Source organism: Suhomyces tanzawaensis, assembly GCF_001661415.1.
Source record: "Suhomyces tanzawaensis NRRL Y-17324 unplaced genomic scaffold CANTAscaffold_7, whole genome shotgun sequence".
Lineage (NCBI taxonomy): Eukaryota > Fungi > Ascomycota > Pichiomycetes > Serinales > Debaryomycetaceae > Suhomyces > Suhomyces tanzawaensis.
The window spans coordinates 33,392-54,261 of NW_017963642.1; the positions used below are offsets into that span (position 1 = coordinate 33,392).

A 20,870-nucleotide genomic window follows, 5' to 3' on the forward strand; every position below is an offset into this window, starting at 1 on the left:
ACTTCATTCAACTAATAACATACCGGAAAATATCCCCATTCTTACCGTAGCACCAGAAGTTCATGGGATCTAAGTGGAACCCGTCGATCTTACCATCGTGAACCAAATTGGAAAGGTCCAATGACAATAATGGGATTTCAATAGAAGGAACCAATTTATCATCGATAATAGGATGAAACAAGGTCCCAAAGTTGACGTTCTTGAGTTTGCCATTCTTGGTCAAGGATTTATAGTGTCTCTTGAATCTGATATCATAGAGGGAGCGGTAAAACGAGCTCACCAACTCGCTGGATTGCTCCACAAGCTCACTACCTTGTACATTTGAATCGACCGCATTAAGACTGGTTCCTGAATTCAAAATGGTATTCATGTTCATGGTGCCACCATTCGTCAAATTATTCAAGGAGTTGTTCAACGTGTTGAACGTGGGCGAATTCACATTTAAAAGAGGAGTGGTGAACTCTTCTGTATTGATTGACCTGCTTCTTGCGTGTAGGTTTACTGTTGGTTTGAACAGTAGAGTGGTACCTTTCCTTGAGGATTTGATCGGAGAAGGGCTATTGGCATGGGTAATGATTGGTTTTGGGGATTTGGACCCATCCAATCTTGATTTTCTTATTTCTTTGGGCTCCTTTTCCTTCTGTTCCTGGTCTTTCTGCTTTTCCTTTGGCCTAGGGACCTTGAGCTTAGATAATGCCTTGTAGTCAAACTCCCAAATGATCACCTTGCCATCGAAGCCACAACTGATTAATTTGTAGACCAGAATATTAGTAGTTTCTAACTCGCCCCCGCCAAAGAGATTCTCCTTGACAAACTTTACTTTTCTGACAGTATTTGTATGGCTCTTGAGTCTGGCAACTATCTTAATACTCTTTATCACAGGAGGGTTCAGTTCCTTCGTGCTCACGCCGGGAGCTCTCGAGGACTGATCATTCCTAGAGATATCCATACTGTTGGAAGGAGTAATGCTGTGAGGAGATAAGAATAGACTGGCATTGTTGGTGGCTTGGTTAGATGAGTTAACACTGTTGACAGTGCCACTTCTAGATCTCCTCCCGGTGATATTTCCATTTAAAATACTCATGTTGGTGTGACTTTGGGCCTTGCTGAGAGAGGTGCTATTTTTGCTAAGCAAACCGTTGACATTATAGTACGTCATCTTAAAAACCTCGATCAAGTCTCCTTGGCCCACGACGCAGAAAAATTTCAAATCTGGGGAGAACTGAATGTCAGTGACTCCGTTGTTGAAATAGTTCGAAATGGTATCAGTCAAGATGGACCTGTGAGTCTTGTTGTTTGCATCACCATAGTTACAATTGTAGGTGAACATGAAGTCAATAAATCTCACAAATCCGTCGTCACAGGCAATTGCCAAAATAAGAGGAGTCTGGTGGAAATTGACCGGGTCGTCTTCCTTATGCAGAATTGTAGACGTGATAGCAGTCACGGGCTTGTGGCTGATTTTGAAATGCCCAACAAGATAGTAGGGATAGTATATCTGATCCTCGCTGGGTGGAGATATCTGGCCCTTGGCAAACAAGCTCAAGTCGAACTTCTTGAAGTACGTGACGTGGGCATCTATACCCACAACCTTCTTGGTGTACCTCGCTGAGGACACGCTTCCTGACTTTTTGAATTTTTCTTCTGACCTTTGCTCAGATTGGTGTGGAGCATAGGGATCAATTATCAACACTTCTCCATTGGAGTATCCTGCCACTATCAAAAACTCATAATCGGGGTGGGTCAAGACCTCTATGGTGGTGACGGCCATCGTGCCAAACCCACCGGAAGAAGACGAGGCACTAGCTCCTCCACTGTGGCCAGATTTGATGGAAGTATTATCGTGCAATTGCTGGCCAGCAGGCTTTTCCAAGCCAAGATCATCAAACACTTGATAGTTTAACTGGGACAAATTGAGGATAACCACCTCACCCGAATCCAAGCCAAGAATCACGATGGGATCCTTTTCTTTCCACACGAACGACTTTATGGCTGTGATGACAGAATTGTTACGGAACTGGACTCTTAAGAGTGGCTCCTCTACCACTTTTTTGGACTCGGACGCAGGCTGGGAGTTTTCAATCGATTTCGTAGACAAACTGGCCTCGCCAGTTTCATCCTGGTACGGTATTAATGGGTCGGAGGTGACGATTTCTTTTGTGGATTTGTAGTTGGAATCGGAGCCAATGGCGATCACGTTCAACACGTTGACATGCGACGAGATCAACAATTTGGCGGTGGATGGCGATTGGAGCTCCTTGGTGTAGGTCTCGGGGTTGAACAGCAAGATCTTGTCGATTATGCCTGGAAATACGCTCGATGGGACCTTGGCCTCATGCAACTGCACCAAGCTGTGGAAGTCCTCGCCAGGCACGCTGTGGTGGCTCAGCGACGACGCAGACAACTTCAAGAGCTTGTTGAAGTTGTTGGTGAGCTTGTTGAACGGGTTTCTGGTGTGTGCCTCTGGCTCGTAGCTGCGTCCATAGTGGTTGTTGATGTCGATGATTTCCGTCATGCACCCTGGATTCAAGTTGATGATCTTGAACGGGTCGTGGTTCAAGGCATTGATGTTGGCACCGATGTGCATGTTTCCCTCCAGCTTTTTGTCCTTGGTGTCGACGATTTTGCGGAATAAGCTGGTGACGTGGTAGGGCAACGACACGTAGGTATTGGACTCGTTCGAATGTGGCGAAAGGGGCGGACGAGCGATGTTCAAGTACGAGTTGTGGAGTTTTGCTGTGGTGTTGGTGCCAGTAATGGGCCAATTTACGGAGCATTCGGCTCGATCTTTCAACACGTAGTGGACATTCTGGTCTAGAAACTGGAATCCTGGACAGACCAGGTTCAAGAATGGATTGGCCGATGGGAGCTCGGAAACAGTAATCAGCGTCATGGCAAGGTCACCTTGTGACTGTAAGTGGAAGTATTGCTAGAATGTGAAAACGGTTTCTCTGGTTGGTAATGGTAGTGAATGAAGAGACGCTTGCACCTCGTGACTGGTGGGGGAAATCTCTCTCGTAAGCGATGAATGGGGAAGGCAACGGCGGTTTCTGGAAGGCTTATCGATATAGGAGTAGGTGAGTGCTGAGTCAGCGCTTACGTGACCGATGGTGGGGCTCGCGGGGTAGAATTGCAGGTTATGCCTAGGTTCCGACCGTAATTACGGGTTTCCGAGGGGTATGAACAGGACTAAGAACGACCTGGATGGCTCCGCGGTTTAGTGGCTGAAGGGGCAAGTGCGGAAGAGATACCAGAGTGGGATTAGTAAATTAATGAGTTATTTCAGTGAGTTTACAAAGGCGATTTAAGTGAAGTCTCCTATCAAAATTATCCATATTAAAGGGCAATAAGTACGGAGAGCCCCACAGGTAGCTAATTATTTTATACGTATTCTCCTTTATTTTATCGCTTACTTGAAGAGTGGTACTGCTTGGCGAACAGGTAACTTTAGAGCTAACCTTGAATTAATATTCTTAGAACGGCAAATTCACAACTATTTCGGGTAAACTGACCCCTCAAAGTGTCCAGCATTATACACCCACAATACCAGCCGAACAAGCAGGATACGCTATTGCCTTATGCAAGCTGATCCCCACTGAGGTCGGAACTCATGCGGATAAACTGCATTTGCTGCTTACGTAACCGCTTAGCTAATTGTGACGCTTGCAATTAAATCCACAAAGAGTAAATTAACCAACCATCGGGTCACTTCTTCTTTCCAACTGATGTTCCTCCACGCCGCCAAAAATGTCCTGTGATCGCCAAAACGACCACATTAGTCGTACTCATCGTCTGCAGTCATAACCTGTTCTGTTCTGTGCATGGTATGTTTGGCTTGTTGACGTCGTCGAATCCGCCAGTTAATCAGAAATTGCTCGCCGCCTCCTGGAAGGCCAAAACAGCTTCAACTTACAGCTGCAACTTACATTCACCTTTTCCAGGCGGGATTTCCACTCTTGAATACCACACCTAAATTCTGGATAGTAGTGGGCATCCGGCGCCACTGGCAAAATGAGTGGAGCCGTCAATACTAACGCTTTGCAGATAAGAGTGCCAGCAACTGCTTGCACCAGTCCTTTGTCCGCTTGGGTGCTCCTTGCTTGACCTCCAATTCCCGCTGGCACCCACCTGGTGCTAGCCGCCCAGACCCCCAGTCATCCCACCTCACTAGCACTTGCCACGTGACCTTGCACGTGCATGGGTGTCGGTCGCGCCTGTTCCGGTTCGCCCCCAATTGGCAGTGAGAAAAATTTGCACTGTTGTCAACAACCCCTGAACCCGTTTCAGTATACTAGTGCATGGGGCTACTCCTAATCAATTAAACAAAGGGTGTCCCGTATCATATTCTGCCCCAAGGAAGCACCCAACACCAATCACACGCCACAAGTGCGCACCCTTCCCCACGAAATTGCCCCTTGTTTGACCGCCAGACCCGACAAGTGGGCGACAAAAATTCTCACTGGACGTTTTCCGACGAACTCGCGCAAAGATCCAAAGCGCAATAGTTTAGCACGGACACTGGGCGGATTCCAAACAACGCAATCAATCACGAAAGCAGGGTACTGTCATCAATAAACACACAGGCCTTGCACCGTCTTGCATAACATGGCCGTCCTACCTGCCAAAGCCTCTGGCACTGCCAAGCTGCATGCATCAGGTGCTCGGTTCCGTCAACGGAAGATCTCAGTGAAACAACCATTGGCCATATACAGTCAGAAGGACTTGCCGCCGTTGGATAACAGCGAGCTAGAACCGAGTCAGATCCATCACTTGAACCAAAATGGAAGCCAGCAACAACGAGACCTACATGCAATAGAAACAGGTGTGGATAAGAACGAAGAAGATGAAGTCCATTTACAACAAGTTATCAACGCGGCCCAAAAAGCCCTCTTGGGATCAAAGAAAGATGACAAGCAGAAAGACAAGAAAGCAGACAGCTCGGTATACATTCCTACCCCAGATGCATCGAAGGTGTGGCCAGACGCACACAAGTACTATAATGACCAGATATTCAAAGAGCCAGAGTCGTATATTAAATTTAGTGCCACTGTGGAAGATACAGTCGGAGTGGAATTCAATATGGACGAGGAGGACGAAACTTTCGTGAATGATGTTTTGAGCAAAAACTATCCTAAATTAACAAAGAAAACCAAATTGGAAGGTGATTCAGTGAACACAAAGAAGTGCACAGAGTTGGAATTCGAAATTGTGTGTGATAAGTTTGAAAAAACTATTGAAGAAAAGCAGCCATTTCTATCTATGGATACCTCGAATATATTATCCTACGAAGAGTTATCTAACTATATTTTGGTGGAGTGCAAAAGCACGAATGAAACAACCCCCATAGGCTCAAACTCGAAGTATCTTTCAACTTCAGCCCTTAAAGAAAAGTTATCTAAAGAGATCAATTATTCTCCCTTCGTCACATTGTTTGACAAGATTACAGCAGATAAATCAGTAGCAATTGCCCGTCCTTTGCCGAAACTATTGCAATTATTTGGAGAGCCAATTTATGAACATTGGAAGAAGAGAAAACTAGAGAGAAAGGGTAAAGCTATTCATCCAGATTTAAAGTTTGAAGATCCAAATGCCAATGAGAAAGATAATGATAACGATCCATATATTTGTTTCCGTCGTCGTGAATTCCGCCAAGCCCGTAAAACCAGAAGGGCTGATACTTTGGGAGCTGAAAGAATAAGATTGTTGCAAAAGTCAATGCACCGTGCCCGTGATCTTATTTTGAATGTCACTCAAAGAGAACTCTTGAAGGCACAAGACTGGGAAGCTGAGCACGCGATCTTCAAATTGCGTTGTGAGGCCAAGACTTTGAAGAGGGCTGTTGGAGTCAAGGGTGATGATTACTTATTCTATCCTCACAAGCGGAAGAAGGTTATTAGAATCAAGGATGAAGACGATGAGAGAGATTCGGGTATGAAGACAAGAAGAAATGATAAAAGAAAACTTGATGCTCGTGATGGTAGTGGTCTTCCTGGTTCTGCAACGATTGGAACCAATGCTGTTAATAAAGATAAAAACTTACAACAACAACAACAATTGCAACAGGATGGTTCCACAACTTCTACTCAACCATATGTCAAACTTCCACCTTCCAAGATCCCAGATATGGATCTCGTTACAGTTTCATATGTATTAAAGGAAAAGAATGAAACCATCAAAAGGGCGGTTCTTGAAAAATTACGGAAAAGAAAGGAACAAGATAAAGGATTTGTCAATGTCATCGATGATCCTTACCAACCATACTTTGACATATCCACCAATAATAACTGTAAGGAACTTAGTCATGTACCATATTCATCAATTGCAGCTGCAAATTATCATCAAATTAATACCACCAACTACATATCTGAGTCCTTGAAGAAACTTTTAGAAGAGGGAAAAAAGCCATTGCCAGGTATGAAAACTTTCAGAGGATCTAATGGGGAGCTCATTCCTTCTAAAAACTTTCCACATTTGCTGTCCTTGCTTCGCGACAAGATCAATGAGCACAAGTATAAATCCGTTAGTTACATTGCACAACTTTTATCGAACATCGAGACTCATAACTTCAGTGCATATAATAATGGATACGGCTCACAACAGCAGAAGCAACATTCTGATGCTGAGGATGATTCCAAATTATCAGAACCTATCTTCAGGTTGAGAAAACGTGCGGGTAGAGTGAATCGTACTTTTATCGATAGAAAGGGTTTGATCGATAGACCGGATGATATTATAGACGAATTCATGAACTTCAAAGATGATGATATCAATGAAGAGCTGAATTCAACAAAAGAACCTACTATCCCAAATGTGTATGATTCCAGACATGATACTATTAAGAGGTTGGACTCAAATTGGAGATTCGATAATGATCTTTCGGAGAACCAGAAAGGGTTACAAGACCCTTTTAGTTTGGATCCCTCAAGACTCAATTGTATCAGTGATGATACGCAATCCATTAGATTTGGGTCCATGCTACTCTCCAAGTCGTATGGTCTTTTACGTGAGTCAGTACATCAAAGGCAACAAGTCTACATCCAACAGGCCAAAATGAGAGCCTTGCAGCAGCAACAGCTTGCAAATAAGCAACAGCAGCAACAGCAGCAGCAACAGCAGCAACAGCAATCGCAACCCCAACCATCGCTGTCCTCTTAATATGTGGGGCAAACAATCACCAAGGTCCCATCTGTCCAGCCTTTATGATAGACTGGGTAGACTATACATACCACCAACCAACCCCATCCAAAATAACTTCGAGTATTTGCATAAACCACGGCGACACTCTTGAAGAGTGGACCCTGCCTCGGTCAAAATCTGTTATTTTGTTAACGATTTATCTTCTTTATTGTGTATTATAGCCCTAGTATTCTCAATATTATAACGTAACGCTACCGCATCGTAAAAACACATATACTGGTATGTACTTCCTTACCTCTCTATTCTCTTACTATCTTTATGGCCAGAATATTTGAAGTGAAGTGGTCTTGTTCACACCAAGAAGAAATTCGAGATTAAAGGATAGCTGCAAAACGGTATGGCAGTTTACAAATTTCTGAAACCTTCTGGGATGATCTCTCAGCAATTTCTTGAGTGAAATGAGTATCCTAATGCATAGGAAACAGTATATACAAAAAGTTATAGCCTTAATAAATGGTAATAAGAAGCTCACTTATTATTCTGCGTATTGTTTTGCTAGGTCTTTGTGCTTGACATATTTATAATTATAATTTCACTGAAAAGGGATATGCCCTAGCGGTCGATCTCCCAGAGACGATACAGGGCAAGAATAGCTTGATTTTTAATTTCGTTAACGATTCGAATGTTTCAGGCTGTTTTAAGCCAATTCTGGTGGTGATGGGCCCGAAAGTGTGATCAATAAATTTACTACCCAAATCTGACCCACTCAGTTTTGATGGAATGAACAAACTAATGAACCACCCTGGTAGCAGCAACCCATCTCAGAGTCCCTACCATCTCCAATCAGAAAAATGCATACTGTCATATTTTTCAATGGTGCACAGAAAGTACCAACATATTCAACAGAGTCAAGAATTTTTCACAACCGTGGGGAATTTTCAGCTGTTGACAGCACGAACTCGCCTCCTGGCTCGTCTTAAGAGGTTACCCCCTGCGCAACCCCCTTGGGGCCAATCTCTAGTTCCGAGCCCTCATCCAGCCACACCATACTGCATACTGCCCATGCTGCTCAGCTCCACAATTCGAGAACTTACCAGTCCACAATTAATCAGCTCAGCAATTGTCTCTTCCTTCAATTGAATCGTCTCAGTCTGTGATCTTCTCCTATCAACCCATCCAATGTCTTCTCTCAACAAAGTTATCGTTTTCGGTGCCCACGGAAAGATCGGCCAGCACCTCATCAAGCTCTTTGCCCAGAAGGCATCTCCATACACCGCCACTGCTGTGATTAGAAACGAAGAGCAGGCCAAAAGAATTGCAGAAATCTCCCAGAATTCTTCCAACATCACGACCACCTCGTTGTCGTTGAGCGACGCTACTGCTGAAGAGCTCTCGAAGGCCATCGAGGGCCACGACGTGGTGGTGTTCACTGCAGGATCTGGTGGCAAAAACGTCATCCAGGTGGACTTGGACGGAGCTGTCAAGACCTTCGAAGCCTCTGTATTGGCTAAAACCAGAAGATACGTTCTTATCAGTGCTTTGAACGCTGACAAGAGAAACGTTTTCTCCCAGACTGCCATCAGAGATTACTACATTGCAAAGCACTATGCTGACAGAATCCTTGCGGACGAATACAGCGACAGCTTGGACTACACCATCTTGCAGCCTGGAGCCCTTCTTGACTCGGAAGCCACTGGAAAGATCCACGTCTTCCCCAAGTCCGACAAGGGTGAGACTGGAGCCATTCCTAGAGCCGACGTTGCAGACGTCATTTACCAAACCATAGGCAAGAAGAGCACCTATGGCAAGACCATTGGTTTCGTTGGTGGCGACAACGACATTTCTTCTGCCTTGGAGTAGTCAATAAGTAATACGTAAATGAACTAAGTAACCAATGAGAATAATTTATGTAGTGAAGATAGATCTGTCTCCAAAAAGATACAGTCAGCATTGTTCTTTCCAGTCCAGTACCAGCTCGTACAATAATAATCCGTGTAAACAATCGGCATTGCTCGTCCTTCAGTAATTACCAGTAGGACATTTCACCAGTGCAAGCATTAGAAATGTGGTGAAGTTAATTCACAATCGAGCCAGCTTATAAGGTATGCGAAAGTACGCTGGAAGTATTCAGTATTTTTTCCTTTGACCGTCGTTATTGACACCGTATCCAACCATTTCAAGTAATTGTAAGATCTGGAACTACACTAAGCACTCCCTCTTGGTGAAAACTGTGGAGTGGCACATCCATTAATTGCACAATGCTCATATTTCGCAACCGTTGGTTGTGAAAGGGCTAGTATCTCTTGTCAATTCTTCTCAAATAAACTTGCTAGTTCTACAACTATTATCTTCAGCTAGTGCTACTAGCTAGTGTTCTATAAAATACACGTCTATATATCTATTGGGCGGATTAAAACAATCCTTCGATTTCTCCATCGTCATTGACTTCTACATTCATAAATCCAGCATGTGTAGGTAATCCTGGGATGGTCATGATTTCTGCAGCCAAGGCATACAAGTATCCAGCACCGGCAGAACATCTGACTTCTCTGATAGGAACGGTGAACCCGGTTGGAACCCCCTTCAAGGCTGGATCATGCGATAATGAATATTGAGTTTTGGCAATGCAGATTGGTAACTTGTCGTAACCTTGTCTGGTGTAGGTTTCGATCTGTTGCTTGGCTAATGGAGACAATTCAATGGCAGAGGCACCGTACATCTTGGAAGCAATGGCGAACAACTTGTTTTCGACAGTGTCGTTCACATCATACAAATAGTTTTGTGGAGTGTCGTTGTTGGACAACTTGACTGCCTCCACCACGGACTTGGCAAGCTCGACGGCACCGGCACCACCTTTGGCCCAATGGTTGGAAGGAACAGCAAAATCGGCACCTGCAGCAAGGGCTTGTTCTTGGATCAACTTGATTTCAGCCTCGGTGTCGGTTTCGAACTGGTTGATAGCAACTACAACTGGAACGTTGTACTGCTTGATATTGGCGATTTGCTTGGCCAAGTTGGCACATCCCTTCTCCAAGAATTCGAGATTTTCGGAAGTGTATTCTTGAGGCAATGGCTGGCCAGGCTTAACGTCAGTGGCACCACCGTGCAATTTCAAGGCTCTAGAGGTGGCAACCAACACCACGGTATTGGGCTTGAAGCCGGAGGTTCTGCACTTGATGTTGAAGAATCTCTCACCACCCATGGTGAAGTCGAAACCGGCTTCGGTGACCACGAAACCCTTTTGGCCGTTGTTGATGGGGTTGGAAGGCGAGGTCAACTTCAAGGCAACACGGTCGGCAATGACGGAAGAGGCTCCGATGGAGATGTTAGCGAAAGGTCCAGCGTGGACAAACACAGGAGTACCTTCCAAGGTTTGCATCAAGTTGGGCTTGATGGCGTCCTTGAGCAAGGCGGTGATGGCACCGGCACATCCAACGTCTTCAGCAGTGATGGCAACGCCGGTGTTGGCTTGGGTACCAACCACGAGCTTTCCAACTCTGGCTCTCAAGTCCTTCAACGAGGTGGACAACGCCAAGATAGCCATCAACTCCGAGGCCACGGTGATGTCCATACCGCTCTTTCTTGGTGGGAACTTGGACGCCTCGTTCTTTCCCTGGCCAATGGTGATTTCTCTGACGAATCTGTCGTTGCAGTCGACCACTCTCTTGATGGTGATGGACTCGGGGTCGATGTCGAGTCTGGCGAATTGCTCGATCTCGGCGTCTGTCAAGTCGTCTGGGTTGGTGGCGGTGATGCCTAACTTGTTCAATCTAGCCAACATCGAGGGCGTGAACGATCTCTTGCCCTTTTTGGCAGGAACCAACCGCTTGTAGAAGCCCTTGATGGTCTTGGAGGTGCTCTCGTGGAACATACGGGTGTCCACAGCGGCACACAACAAATTCTGAGCCGCAGAAATGGCATGGATGTCACCTGTCAAGTGCATGTTGAACTCGTCCATGGGAATGACTTGAGCATAGCCACCACCAGCAGCACCACCCTTGACCCCAAAAGTGGGACCCATGGAGGGCTGTCTGACGTTGGCGATGGAGTTGTACCCCAAGTGGGCACCCAAAGCTTGGGTCAACCCCATGGTGGTGGTACTCTTACCCTCACCCAAAGGCGTGGGGGTGATACCGGCAACCAACACGTAGTTTCCGTTGGCGACCTTGTCGCCTTCAGCCTGCTCGTCCAAACGGTCGATGATCAACTTGGGGTCGACCTTGGCCTTGTAGTGGCCGTAGGGCTCCAACTCCTTCTCCAAGAGCCCCAACTCCTCGGCGATCTTGGTGATCTTCTTGGGCTTCTGGGCACGCGAAATGGCAATGTCCGAGGGCACAGGGTCCTGGAGCACCAAAGGCAATGGCTTGAATGCGTGCTCGTGGGCTTTTTTCGCTTGCAACACGGCGGCATCGTAGACGTTGGAACACAACATCGCCACCGTCATGGGCCCAACGCCACCTGGAACAGGAGTGATGAAAGACGCCTTGGCTGCCACCTCGTCGTAGGCGACATCTCCCACCAACTTCTTGCCGTTCTTGGCGCTGGCGTCGTCCTTGTAGTTGATTCCTACATCGATCACCACTGCGTCCTGTTTGATCCAGTCGGCCCTGACGTACTCGGAGATCCCCACGGCGGCCACCACGATGTCTGCCTGGCGCACAATGGCAGGCAAGTTTTCGGTGTGACGGTGGCAAATGGTGACGGTACAGTCCTCGTTTCGCAACATGGCTGCCACAGGTGTACCCACAATGTCGGACCTACCAATGACCACCGCGTTCTTTCCTCTCAACTTGACGCCAGTGGTCTTGATCAACTCGATGATCCCGTTGGGAGTGCACGGCTTGAACAACGGATTACCGCCACGTTTGGACAACTCTCCGACGTTGTATCTGTCGAAGCCGTCCACGTCCTTGAGAGTGGCCACCGAGTTGGTGACCAAGGTCTCGTCGATGTGTTTGGGCAAGGGCAACTGGATCAACACCCCATTCACCTTGGGGTCTTTGTTCAAACGGTCGATTTCCTCCAAGAGAGCCTCCTGGAAAATGTGCTCGTCCAACTTGAGCAAGTCGGAACGGATGTTGGACGACTGGGCTGCCTTCAACTTGGATCTGACGTACGCAGACGAGTCAGGACGGGAGCCGACCTGGATGATGGTCAAGGAAGGACGGAACTTCAACGCGTCGAACGCGAGCTCGCCAGCGTCGGCAAGCTCCTTGAAATGGGTCTTGTTGTACGAGATGACCTTGTCGGCGATCTGGTGTCTGATGGACTTGGCCAACTTGGTTCCCGAGACTACCACCGCATCGAGCCGCACCCGGGAGGTGGACAAGCTTCTGGCACTGCGGGCCAAACGGCTGGAAATTCTGCTGGATAGCATGTTGATTAGCGTGCCTGGAAGGGAAGTGGGTGCTGGTGGCTATATATGGCTGAAACACCTAAAAGAAATTGGCTCTCTATATAGGTGGACTATGTGCAGGCCACCTTCTACTATGGGCTAAAATTTTTCACTCTTCGATGAGTCACGGTCACACCTTCTGATTGGCTGGCTAGCAGAGGGAGAGTCGTTTCCCCGTCTGCCAGCAACTGCTGCCCATTGACTGCTGGCGTGCTGGGGGTGTCACAGCGTCCAGTAGGGCCGTTTTCGGGGTCTGTACTGACCGTTGACACCTGTGTCTTTGAAAAGTTGACTCTGAAGAGATGACCTGGGGAGAGTCAGCTGCATGTGACTCCAAAGGCGGTGCGCCCCTAGATAATAAATGGGCCGAGTCAATTGGGATGAACGGCTCGTGTGATACCATGATAAGCCTTTGAGCCGCACGCCTTGCGTTTTGCACCCATAATATCCTAGTGGGTTATGATACAGCTGGTTGCCTGTGATATTAGACCACTCCAGAAGTTGATATGGTCCCAGACACGGCACAACTTCACATCAGGGACAATCACAAGTAATGGATAACCAGGACATGCTTGCACTGGATAGTGGGTCGCCATCAATATTCACAAATTGTGGCTCGTCTGTTATTGGCGATGCTGGATGTCCCAAAACTCATCCCATTTGGCTATCGTCTGACTATCATAACCATATTGAGCAGATGTTGAGCTTATCTATTCGTTGACAATGGTGCTGAATTACGAATCTCAGATAATTCTGTTGGTCTTATATGGTACTACACTATCACAATTATCAGAAGCGGAAATTTTATCTTGTGGTTCTAGGTTTAGAGTTCAACTAACTATGGTTTACTCTGCACTTTTGATTAAAAGTTGCTTCTAACCTTGGTCATTTACACAGTTAAATAGCCTTTGGACAATTAAAAAGGCGAATTTGGAGTTATGTAGAATAATTCACTTCCCATCCATTGCACCATCACCCGCTTACCGCCATTAATTTATCCAGATGTTTCAAATCTGGGTTGTGCCAATATCCCTGTTGAAAGTTTCTATCTTAATCTTAGACTGATTAGTAGTGCTGTAAATCTTGATTAGCACCACAAATGATAGGGACCAGTCATATTCTTGTCCAAATCTTCCCAATGTTTGGACTACCATGAAACTAGTTCATCAAGTAGTTTCTACAAATCATTCTCTTGTTTTGAACTTGGTTCATCTCCATTACTAGCTCACTTGATATGAACCTCTCCATCCTACTAGGTGTATAGTGTATATGGGCGCACGTAGAGTGAATAAAACAATTTTAGTATCTCTAATTTCGATTTCATCAATGAATTACTGATCAATAAGGGTATTTGGAGATTTGGGATACTCTTTGATAATAGCATATACATTAAGGTGGAGTTTATCAGTTCCTAACTTTGAAGCTACCGACAAAATTAAATTACTAGCAAAAATTTTACGAAATTCAAAATTCTTAATTAAGCCAACTGTCAGTCATGTCTAACACAGGAATAATCAGTACCGACGGTACTTAGATCCAGTTACAATGCAATAGTAGGGACATCGAGTAATTATTCTTGGTTTCTCGAGTTGTGTCAAAGTCTACAATAATGTTGTGTTGGCAAAGCCAGTAGTATATCCAGATACTATGGAAGAAAAATCTATATATCATTGGCAGATCCACACAAGCTCATGGCTCATTTTGCGGTGCCACAACGGATGGTCATGATTCGCTGTTATCGCTGCTGACCTCAGTCAATACGTCGGTACTCACATTGCGCTCGTTACGGAGCTGGTTCAACATGGCTTGTGCTCGAAGCATGATCTGGTCAGTCTTGTACTCGACGGCAACGTCAGGTTGGTTCCTCCGAGAAGTCATTCTACGCTTAAGCGAGTTGACACTCTCGTACTCATTATTGGGCTTGGTTGCAACATGATTTCCACCCGAAACTTGTTCCATCAAGTCATCCAAAGACATGGTTGAATAGAAAGACAATGCCTTGCTTCTTCTGTTCTTGCTCTTGCGGTCTTTGGCGGACAAAGATCCGGCCCCTGTGGATGCACCACTGGATTTCAATCTCTCTAATAATGTATCAATCACTGCTGTGGAACCTTCACTTGATGAATCGGTCTTGGATGAGCTGTTATCATCATCGATCTCGTCCTCTTCTTCGTCGGCAATGTTGTCTTCAAGGTTGTCTGTGTTTTCATCTTCGATACCGTCTTCTTGAACATTCGAGGTGCCACGCTTTTCTTTGGATTGAGAGGACAGCTTCTTCTTGGCCTTCTTTACATTGAGCCTTGAATCTTCAATCATCTTCTTTCTCGCATCGTATGTCCGTTGGTCTTCTTCTCGTTGAATGTTTTCCACATGTGCTTTCTTAAATTCGTTTATAAAGGAAACGAATTTGTTGAAAAAGCTATTTCTGCTATTCAGGTCCTTCGAATTTTCTCCGAAGTAATCCATAAGTGATTCGAATTCGGATAAAGTTCTCAGCAAGTGGGATTGCAATAATGAATTCTTGATTTTGGCATTTTCAAGTGGTCCTGCAATTTTACTCAAGATCCTGTCATTAGGATGCAAATTGGATGGATCGCTCAAATTACCCTTTGAGATTGAGCTGCTAACATTGTTGATGATTTTCTCGAAATCTTGGCAATCACTGTCCAACTGTTCGATGGAAACATTTTGTATAATATTTAAAGAACCCAACTCATCAACAAAAGAACCATATTCAGGAAAGGCATTACGAATAATCTTCTCGATGTAATGGAGAAAATTCATTGAGTTCTTATCATCCTTCATGAACTTCAATCTCTGTAATGTGTCGAGCTTAAATCCCATGGCTTGCTTTGAGAAGTCATTCATAAAATTTCCAACAGACCGAATGATACCAAGAACATTTTTCAAACTTTCGGAGTTTCTGACACTTTTACTGGCCTCGTCAATCAATTGAAGCTTCTTTAATAAGTCAAGATAGTCCTTTTGATAAGTCTGCATCAATAGCAATGCTCTTGACCTTGATTTCCAGTAGTGTCTCAAGTCAAAGCAGAGATGAAGATAAATTCTATCAGCTCTCTCCAATTCATTTGAATCTTTCATGGGTTTCTTTTCGGGATGTGAAAAGTCAAGCGAGTATGGAGAGAAACTTCTCATCATAAAATCACTATTCTCAACCAAAATATCATTATTGAAGAACTCCAAGACACTAATGTTCTCCATTAAATCTTTATCGCAGTGGAGGACTTTCTTGACTAAGTTTTCAACAGAAAGGTTGGCGTACATGTGCATGTTAATGCCAAACAGCTGTGCTAGATCTCGAGGTAAGAATGAGATCTTTTTGGGCACAACTACTACGCCTTCCTCGCCAGTTCCAGCATCTAAATCTTTTTTCAAGCGTATGGCCGAAGACTTCGCCACAAAGACCTTCTCAACCTCACCCAATATACCCTTTTCTAGCAATTTATCAGAGACGGTTGTGTGCTCAATTCCACTCCAGAATGTTTCCTTGATATCATCCAATTTATCCCAATGCATTTGCTTCAACTTCGTTTTGGGTCTTACAATTGCAAGCAACTCTTGATGTGCAATTGGATTTTCTGGAGGGGTCAATGTGCTACTCTTGGTAGGAGTAGTTGGTGCTGTATTCACTAGAGATTCGGTTCCACTTCTACTAGGTGTATTTGGGGCAGATAGCTGGGTACCTCCTAGTAATGTTGGCAATGGTGGGGGTGGGGGTGGGATTTCGTTGGAACCGTCCTTGTTTATGAATCCAGGTAATGGAGGAGGTGGTGGTGGAGGCGCCGAACCTGAACCATTCTTGCTAATAAATCCAGGTAATGGAGGAGGAGGTGGTGGAGGCGGCGGTGGGGGTGGAACAGGGCCCTGGCTTGATGCACTCTTTATAAACCCAGGCAATGGTGGAGGAGGAGGTGGTGGAGCAGGTGGCGCAGAGCCTGTACCATTCTTGTTAGTCACATCAGCTAATGCTGGGGGTGGTGGTGGGGGAGTCGTAGTAACTCCTGTAGCAGGGTCTGCGAACGTACCTGTCGACTTGTCCAGAGCAGATGGTAACGGTTGGTGGCCAGCCTGGGTCGTTGTGTCTTGAGAATTGTTGTTCGTTTTACGATCAGGAGTAGTGACCGTGGATGTATTGTGAGGTGGAGATGGTAAGGACTTTGAAGGAGCTGCCGATCTGCTACCACCTGGGTAGTTGGTTCCATTATTCGCCAAAGTACCAATTTCTGAGTCTCTTGACTTGACAGAAACGATCAGATGGACAGTTTCTTGACCATCACCGAATGTAAACTCATCATCACCACCTTGAGAACCTTCGTTACTCGATTCTCCGTCCTTTGCTGCCATTTGTCTTTCCTCAATAATCGCCAAATCATCTGAGTTCGTGAACACGTTCTCTTGCGTAGGAAGAGGCGGCAATGGACGAGGAGGTAAAGAGCTATGCTTCGATTTTTGAATTTTAGAAGCACCCTCCTGTTTGTTGGAACTGTGTTTGGAAAACACATTCTCCAATTCATGGACAATATTGCTACCTCTGATAGAATTTGCTTGAATTAGTGGCGAGTTCAACAAGTGAGACAGGTGAGAATTATCGAAGTTTTTAACAGTTCTTCTCTTGTCCTCTTCTAGTTTTCGGATTTGCAATTGAAGCAAACCTATGTGCTTTTCCTGTGAGGCAATCTTATTTGCACTGATAGTACTCTCCTTTTTCAAATTCGCTATTGTTTCATTTAATCCAAAGCTTGCTTCTAATTCCAACTGCTTCTTTTCACTTTCCAATACTTTCACTGTCTTAGACAACTCTCTTGCCTCTAAAATGGCTCTTCTTGCAGTTTCATCGGTAATGAGACGATCAATTAACCGTTGAATAGAGCTATTCAAGACTGAATTGGAATCTGACGCAATCATTGTAGATTCAGCAATCACATGTTGCATAACTGATTCTATCAACACCAAAAGTTTGCTGATTTCAACATCACTTCTCCCACTATCTTTCAACATCAAAAACTTTTGGAAGATTGATTTGATGTATGTTTCATTAGACTCATCATCAGAATCGGCATTTACGTCTTGAAATTGATTCTTGATATCTTTGAATAAATCATCTAGAGAGGCCACATCCGAGATAGTGTTATTTGTGCCTGAGATGTTGTTTGTTAAATTAAAAAACTCATTATAGTCCTCTTCTGCAAATGCTTCGTACTTTTCTATTTCGTCATTAATTCTTTCATTGTTGATAACTTTAAGTTTGTCAAATACCTTGTCTATTCTTGAATCACTAAATTCTCTCCGAAGAGAAATTCTTTTCTTGATTTGATCAGTACCTTCCATAATACCATTAATCAATAATAAGGAAGTCAACGAATAGTTTCGTAAGTTGGTATCTCCACCAAGTCTGTCGCTGCCACTAGTGAAGTACTGATCCACAAATCCTTCAACCGAATTTAACCAAGGTTGAAATCTCACATAGTCCCCAACTAAATCTTGCAAGTTGACCATACTATCCAAAATGTTGGGTAGATACTTGTTGCTTCTGTAGTATGACAAGAAGATTAACACTTCCGTCACCAAAATTCTGGTTGCCAATCTTGGAGAAATCAATGAGTATATAATGGATTTGATAACATGAGCCTTATTCTTCTTAATAACAGAAGTCAGGATGGAATTTTCATCAGAGTCTTCTTCGTCATGACGCTCAGCGTTGAGGATATTTTTCAAACATCTGATGATTGTGAATTCCTTGTCGAATTCTTCATTTGATTTGATACTCTTTTTATTAATTCTGGAAAGAATAACTGATAATGCACTTTCACCTTGTGCATCGACAAAACTTTGCACCCAATGGGTGCCGTATTTATTAGATAAGGAATTCTCAACCAATCTCTTTTCTAATTTCTTGTATTCCCTAAGGGTTAATTTGTTTGAAATAATTCTAGCGACAAACCACTCGGGCGATCCATCTTTCAATTTCTTCTTAGCCAAAGCATTCACTCCTTCGCTCTCATTGGATATTGAAGAGTCGATGGATTTCTTTTTCTGTTTGGAATAGGTATTCTCTTCAATACTGTTTTTCTTCGAATTCGTACTGAGTTTTGCAATAGCCTTGATGGCAGAAAGCTGCTTAGGCTTTGCTGATTCGCTTTCTCCATCCTCGGATTTGGTATCGGCATTACTAACTTTTCTTTTTATAGAATTGTCCGAGTCAGTCCTCGAGATATGTGCCTGTGCTTGTTTTGTGAGTAGTTTCAAGTCAAAGCCAGTATTAGTTTCATGCTCTCTTAGTAGTAATTCCCATTTTCGTTTTGTGGGTTGATCTCGCAATGTCTTCACTGCCTTGTCTGTGAACACTCTGGTGGACAATAGTTTCTCGAAAAGCTGATCCACGACTTCTGGGCGAGGCATTTGGTTAATATAAGTTGCCACAGCCGCGAATGACTGGACTGAATGATTGGAGCCCAACTTGGGCGATGCAGTGAGTTGTGACGGTGAAATCGTCCTGGTTGAAGAGGCGGACTTGATTCTGGTATTTATCGAATTATGCTGGGAATGCTTGGTAGCTGCTGGGGGAGGAATATCCGACAACGAGCTGGAGGAATTATTTTGGAAGGAGGTATTAAGGCCATTCTTGTGGGGGGACAGTTGGTGGTGGGGCTTGATTGTGGGAGGAGGCATCAAATCTTCGCTGGACAAGCCGTAGCCTGCTAGGTTCAAGCCCACGGATGCAAGCCCTGGAGGCGCGGACTCTGGCTTTGATTTGGGGTCCAACGACGAAAAGCTTCCCACACTGCTGGATATGCTAGGGGCGTAGTGGTCTTCATGGAGGTCTCTGATGGGCCTATTGTCGTGGGAATTGGCGGATCCCACCGAAGACTGGCGTGGAGACTGCAAGCCCTTGTTCCTATCGGGTAAGTACATGACGTGGATAGGCTCTTTCGTGGTGGTGGTGACATTATCGTAGCCTATGGCTTGGAACTGATCCTTTTGATCCAGATCAATTGGGTTCGATGATTGACTGCTGTGCCTGCTGGTAGGAGCCTGCGAGGGAGCAGCAGTGGTGTCGTCAATCTGGCTGAAGTTCAAGATCGACGTGGACTTCGTGAGCTTCTTGATGCCCTTGGAGAACACATTGGCTCGTTTTGGGGCCTTTGACTCGGGGTCTGCTGGGGTCCCGTTTGGTTGGGATTCGGGACCATTTTTCATGGCGGAATGGAGGAGCCCGTGGTGTGTTGGTACGGTGCAGCTGGGGCCTTACAAGCGTGGGGTGGGGCAGAACTGTGGTGGGAGAGAGTTGGTGTCAATAATGTTGTGACGGATGGATCGCGCACGTGACCAAATTTCCGCCTAAAACCAGTTACCCCAGCGACGAAGAAACAGGACGGAAACAGATGGGGGCTCTAATGAAGGGAGGGGCTACGGAAGAGGCGCCGAGGCGTCACGAGGCCGAACGCGCTAGATAGAAGATGGTGGGGATGGCCATCGGTATCAGGCCACATTGACAGAGCTGTCAGAGAATACACAATAGTGAGACCATACAATTGTGAGACTTGTGTGGTGAGAGAGTTTCAAGCTTGGTGAGGGTGTGGTGTGTGGCCCATCACAAGCTGTGTAGCGCATGCAGAGAGTACTACAGGTGGGCGTGGCACATGTGTCAATGCAGCTGCACGTCAATGTCAGTGTACTTCGTCAGTTTGTTGGAGACAGACGAGGCATGCCACGGCTTTCTGACGGGACCTGGCGCCATGTGAAGTTACAGGCAAGTGCGAGGAGTTGCTAGCGACAAACGGCTAGTTTTTCTGGTGCGGTGCGGTGGGACGAACGCGGTGCATTCTCGCACTAGCATCCAATACTCTCCCCAGAAGTCGGTCTAGCATCGAGTGCTCTTTCCAGAAGTTGGTCTAGAATCCAGTAACCTTGCCCGTCCAGTCCAGAGCGTGCCACTACAGTCAATACCAGCTCTGGCCACGACCCACTGTAGTCCTCTTTTACCACAGCGAATTTCTCTCTGCGCTCGGCGACCAGGAATTAGCTACTAAACTACTTTCTTACTTCCTGTAACCAAACTTATACTATCTAGCCACTCATACTATGCCCTCTATCACCACAGACGATACTCTCCAACATACATTGCTCTGCCTCAGCATACATCCTCATACATTGCTCTGCCTCAGCATACGTCCTCTCCTTCTCCCTAGCCCGACCTCCTTAGTTCGTGCCTACTCCCTAATTCCTCTTCCCCCAGCCTGCCTATTGTCTCTCTAACCCTTCTACTCTCTCCCTAGCTTCTCTCTCCCCAGCCCTGCTATCCTCTCGCTAACCCTCC

General features: G+C 45.4%; 5 protein-coding genes across 5 annotated transcripts; 2 read left to right on the forward strand and 3 right to left on the reverse strand.

The window, feature by feature from the left end:
- Positions 1-7: 7 nt before the first annotated feature.
- CANTADRAFT_55671 (uncharacterized protein) lies at positions 8-2,899 on the reverse strand (the record flags this gene model as incomplete). Its single annotated transcript, XM_020210474.1, has 3 exons — positions 8-308; positions 597-1,752; positions 1,816-2,899. Coding segments are annotated over 3 exons (2,541 nt in total), but the record flags the coding sequence as incomplete, so codon positions are not given.
- Positions 2,900-4,605: 1,706 nt separating this feature from the next.
- EPL1 (Epl1p) lies at positions 4,606-7,790 on the forward strand (the record flags this gene model as incomplete). The annotated part of the gene is made up of 3 exons (XM_020211848.1): positions 4,606-7,145; positions 7,359-7,363; positions 7,741-7,790. The coding sequence occupies 3 exons, from the start codon at positions 4,606-4,608 to the stop codon at positions 7,788-7,790; spliced, it is 2,595 nt and encodes an 864-aa protein (XP_020062317.1).
- Positions 7,791-8,241: 451 nt separating this feature from the next.
- CANTADRAFT_27117 (uncharacterized protein) lies at positions 8,242-9,098 on the forward strand. The gene has a single exon (XM_020208000.1). It carries the CDS (start codon positions 8,317-8,319, stop codon positions 8,995-8,997), a length of 681 nt encoding a protein of 226 aa, XP_020062318.1. The 5' UTR covers positions 8,242-8,316; the 3' UTR covers positions 8,998-9,098.
- A 449-nt stretch (positions 9,099-9,547) lies between these two features.
- MIS12 (Mis12p) lies at positions 9,548-12,514 on the reverse strand (the record flags this gene model as incomplete). Its single annotated transcript, XM_020211161.1, has 1 exon — positions 9,548-12,514. The coding sequence occupies one exon, from the start codon at positions 12,512-12,514 to the stop codon at positions 9,548-9,550; it is 2,967 nt and encodes a 988-aa protein (XP_020062319.1).
- Positions 12,515-14,093: 1,579 nt separating this feature from the next.
- BNR1 (Bnr1p) lies at positions 14,094-19,802 on the reverse strand. Its single transcript, XM_020208002.1, has one exon. It carries the CDS (start codon positions 19,748-19,750, stop codon positions 14,255-14,257), a length of 5,496 nt encoding a protein of 1,831 aa, XP_020062320.1. The 5' UTR covers positions 19,751-19,802; the 3' UTR covers positions 14,094-14,254.
- Between the last annotated feature and the right edge of the window lie 1,068 nt (positions 19,803-20,870).

What these genes read in the sequence shown, in the direction of transcription:
- CANTADRAFT_27117 (XM_020208000.1), top strand. Translation starts at nt 8,317, where the DNA reads ATGTCTTCTCTCAACAAAGTTATCGTTTTCGGTGCCCACGGAAAGATC.
- BNR1 (XM_020208002.1), bottom strand. Translation starts at nt 19,750, where the DNA reads ATGAAAAATGGTCCCGAATCCCAACCAAACGGGACCCCAGCAGACCCC.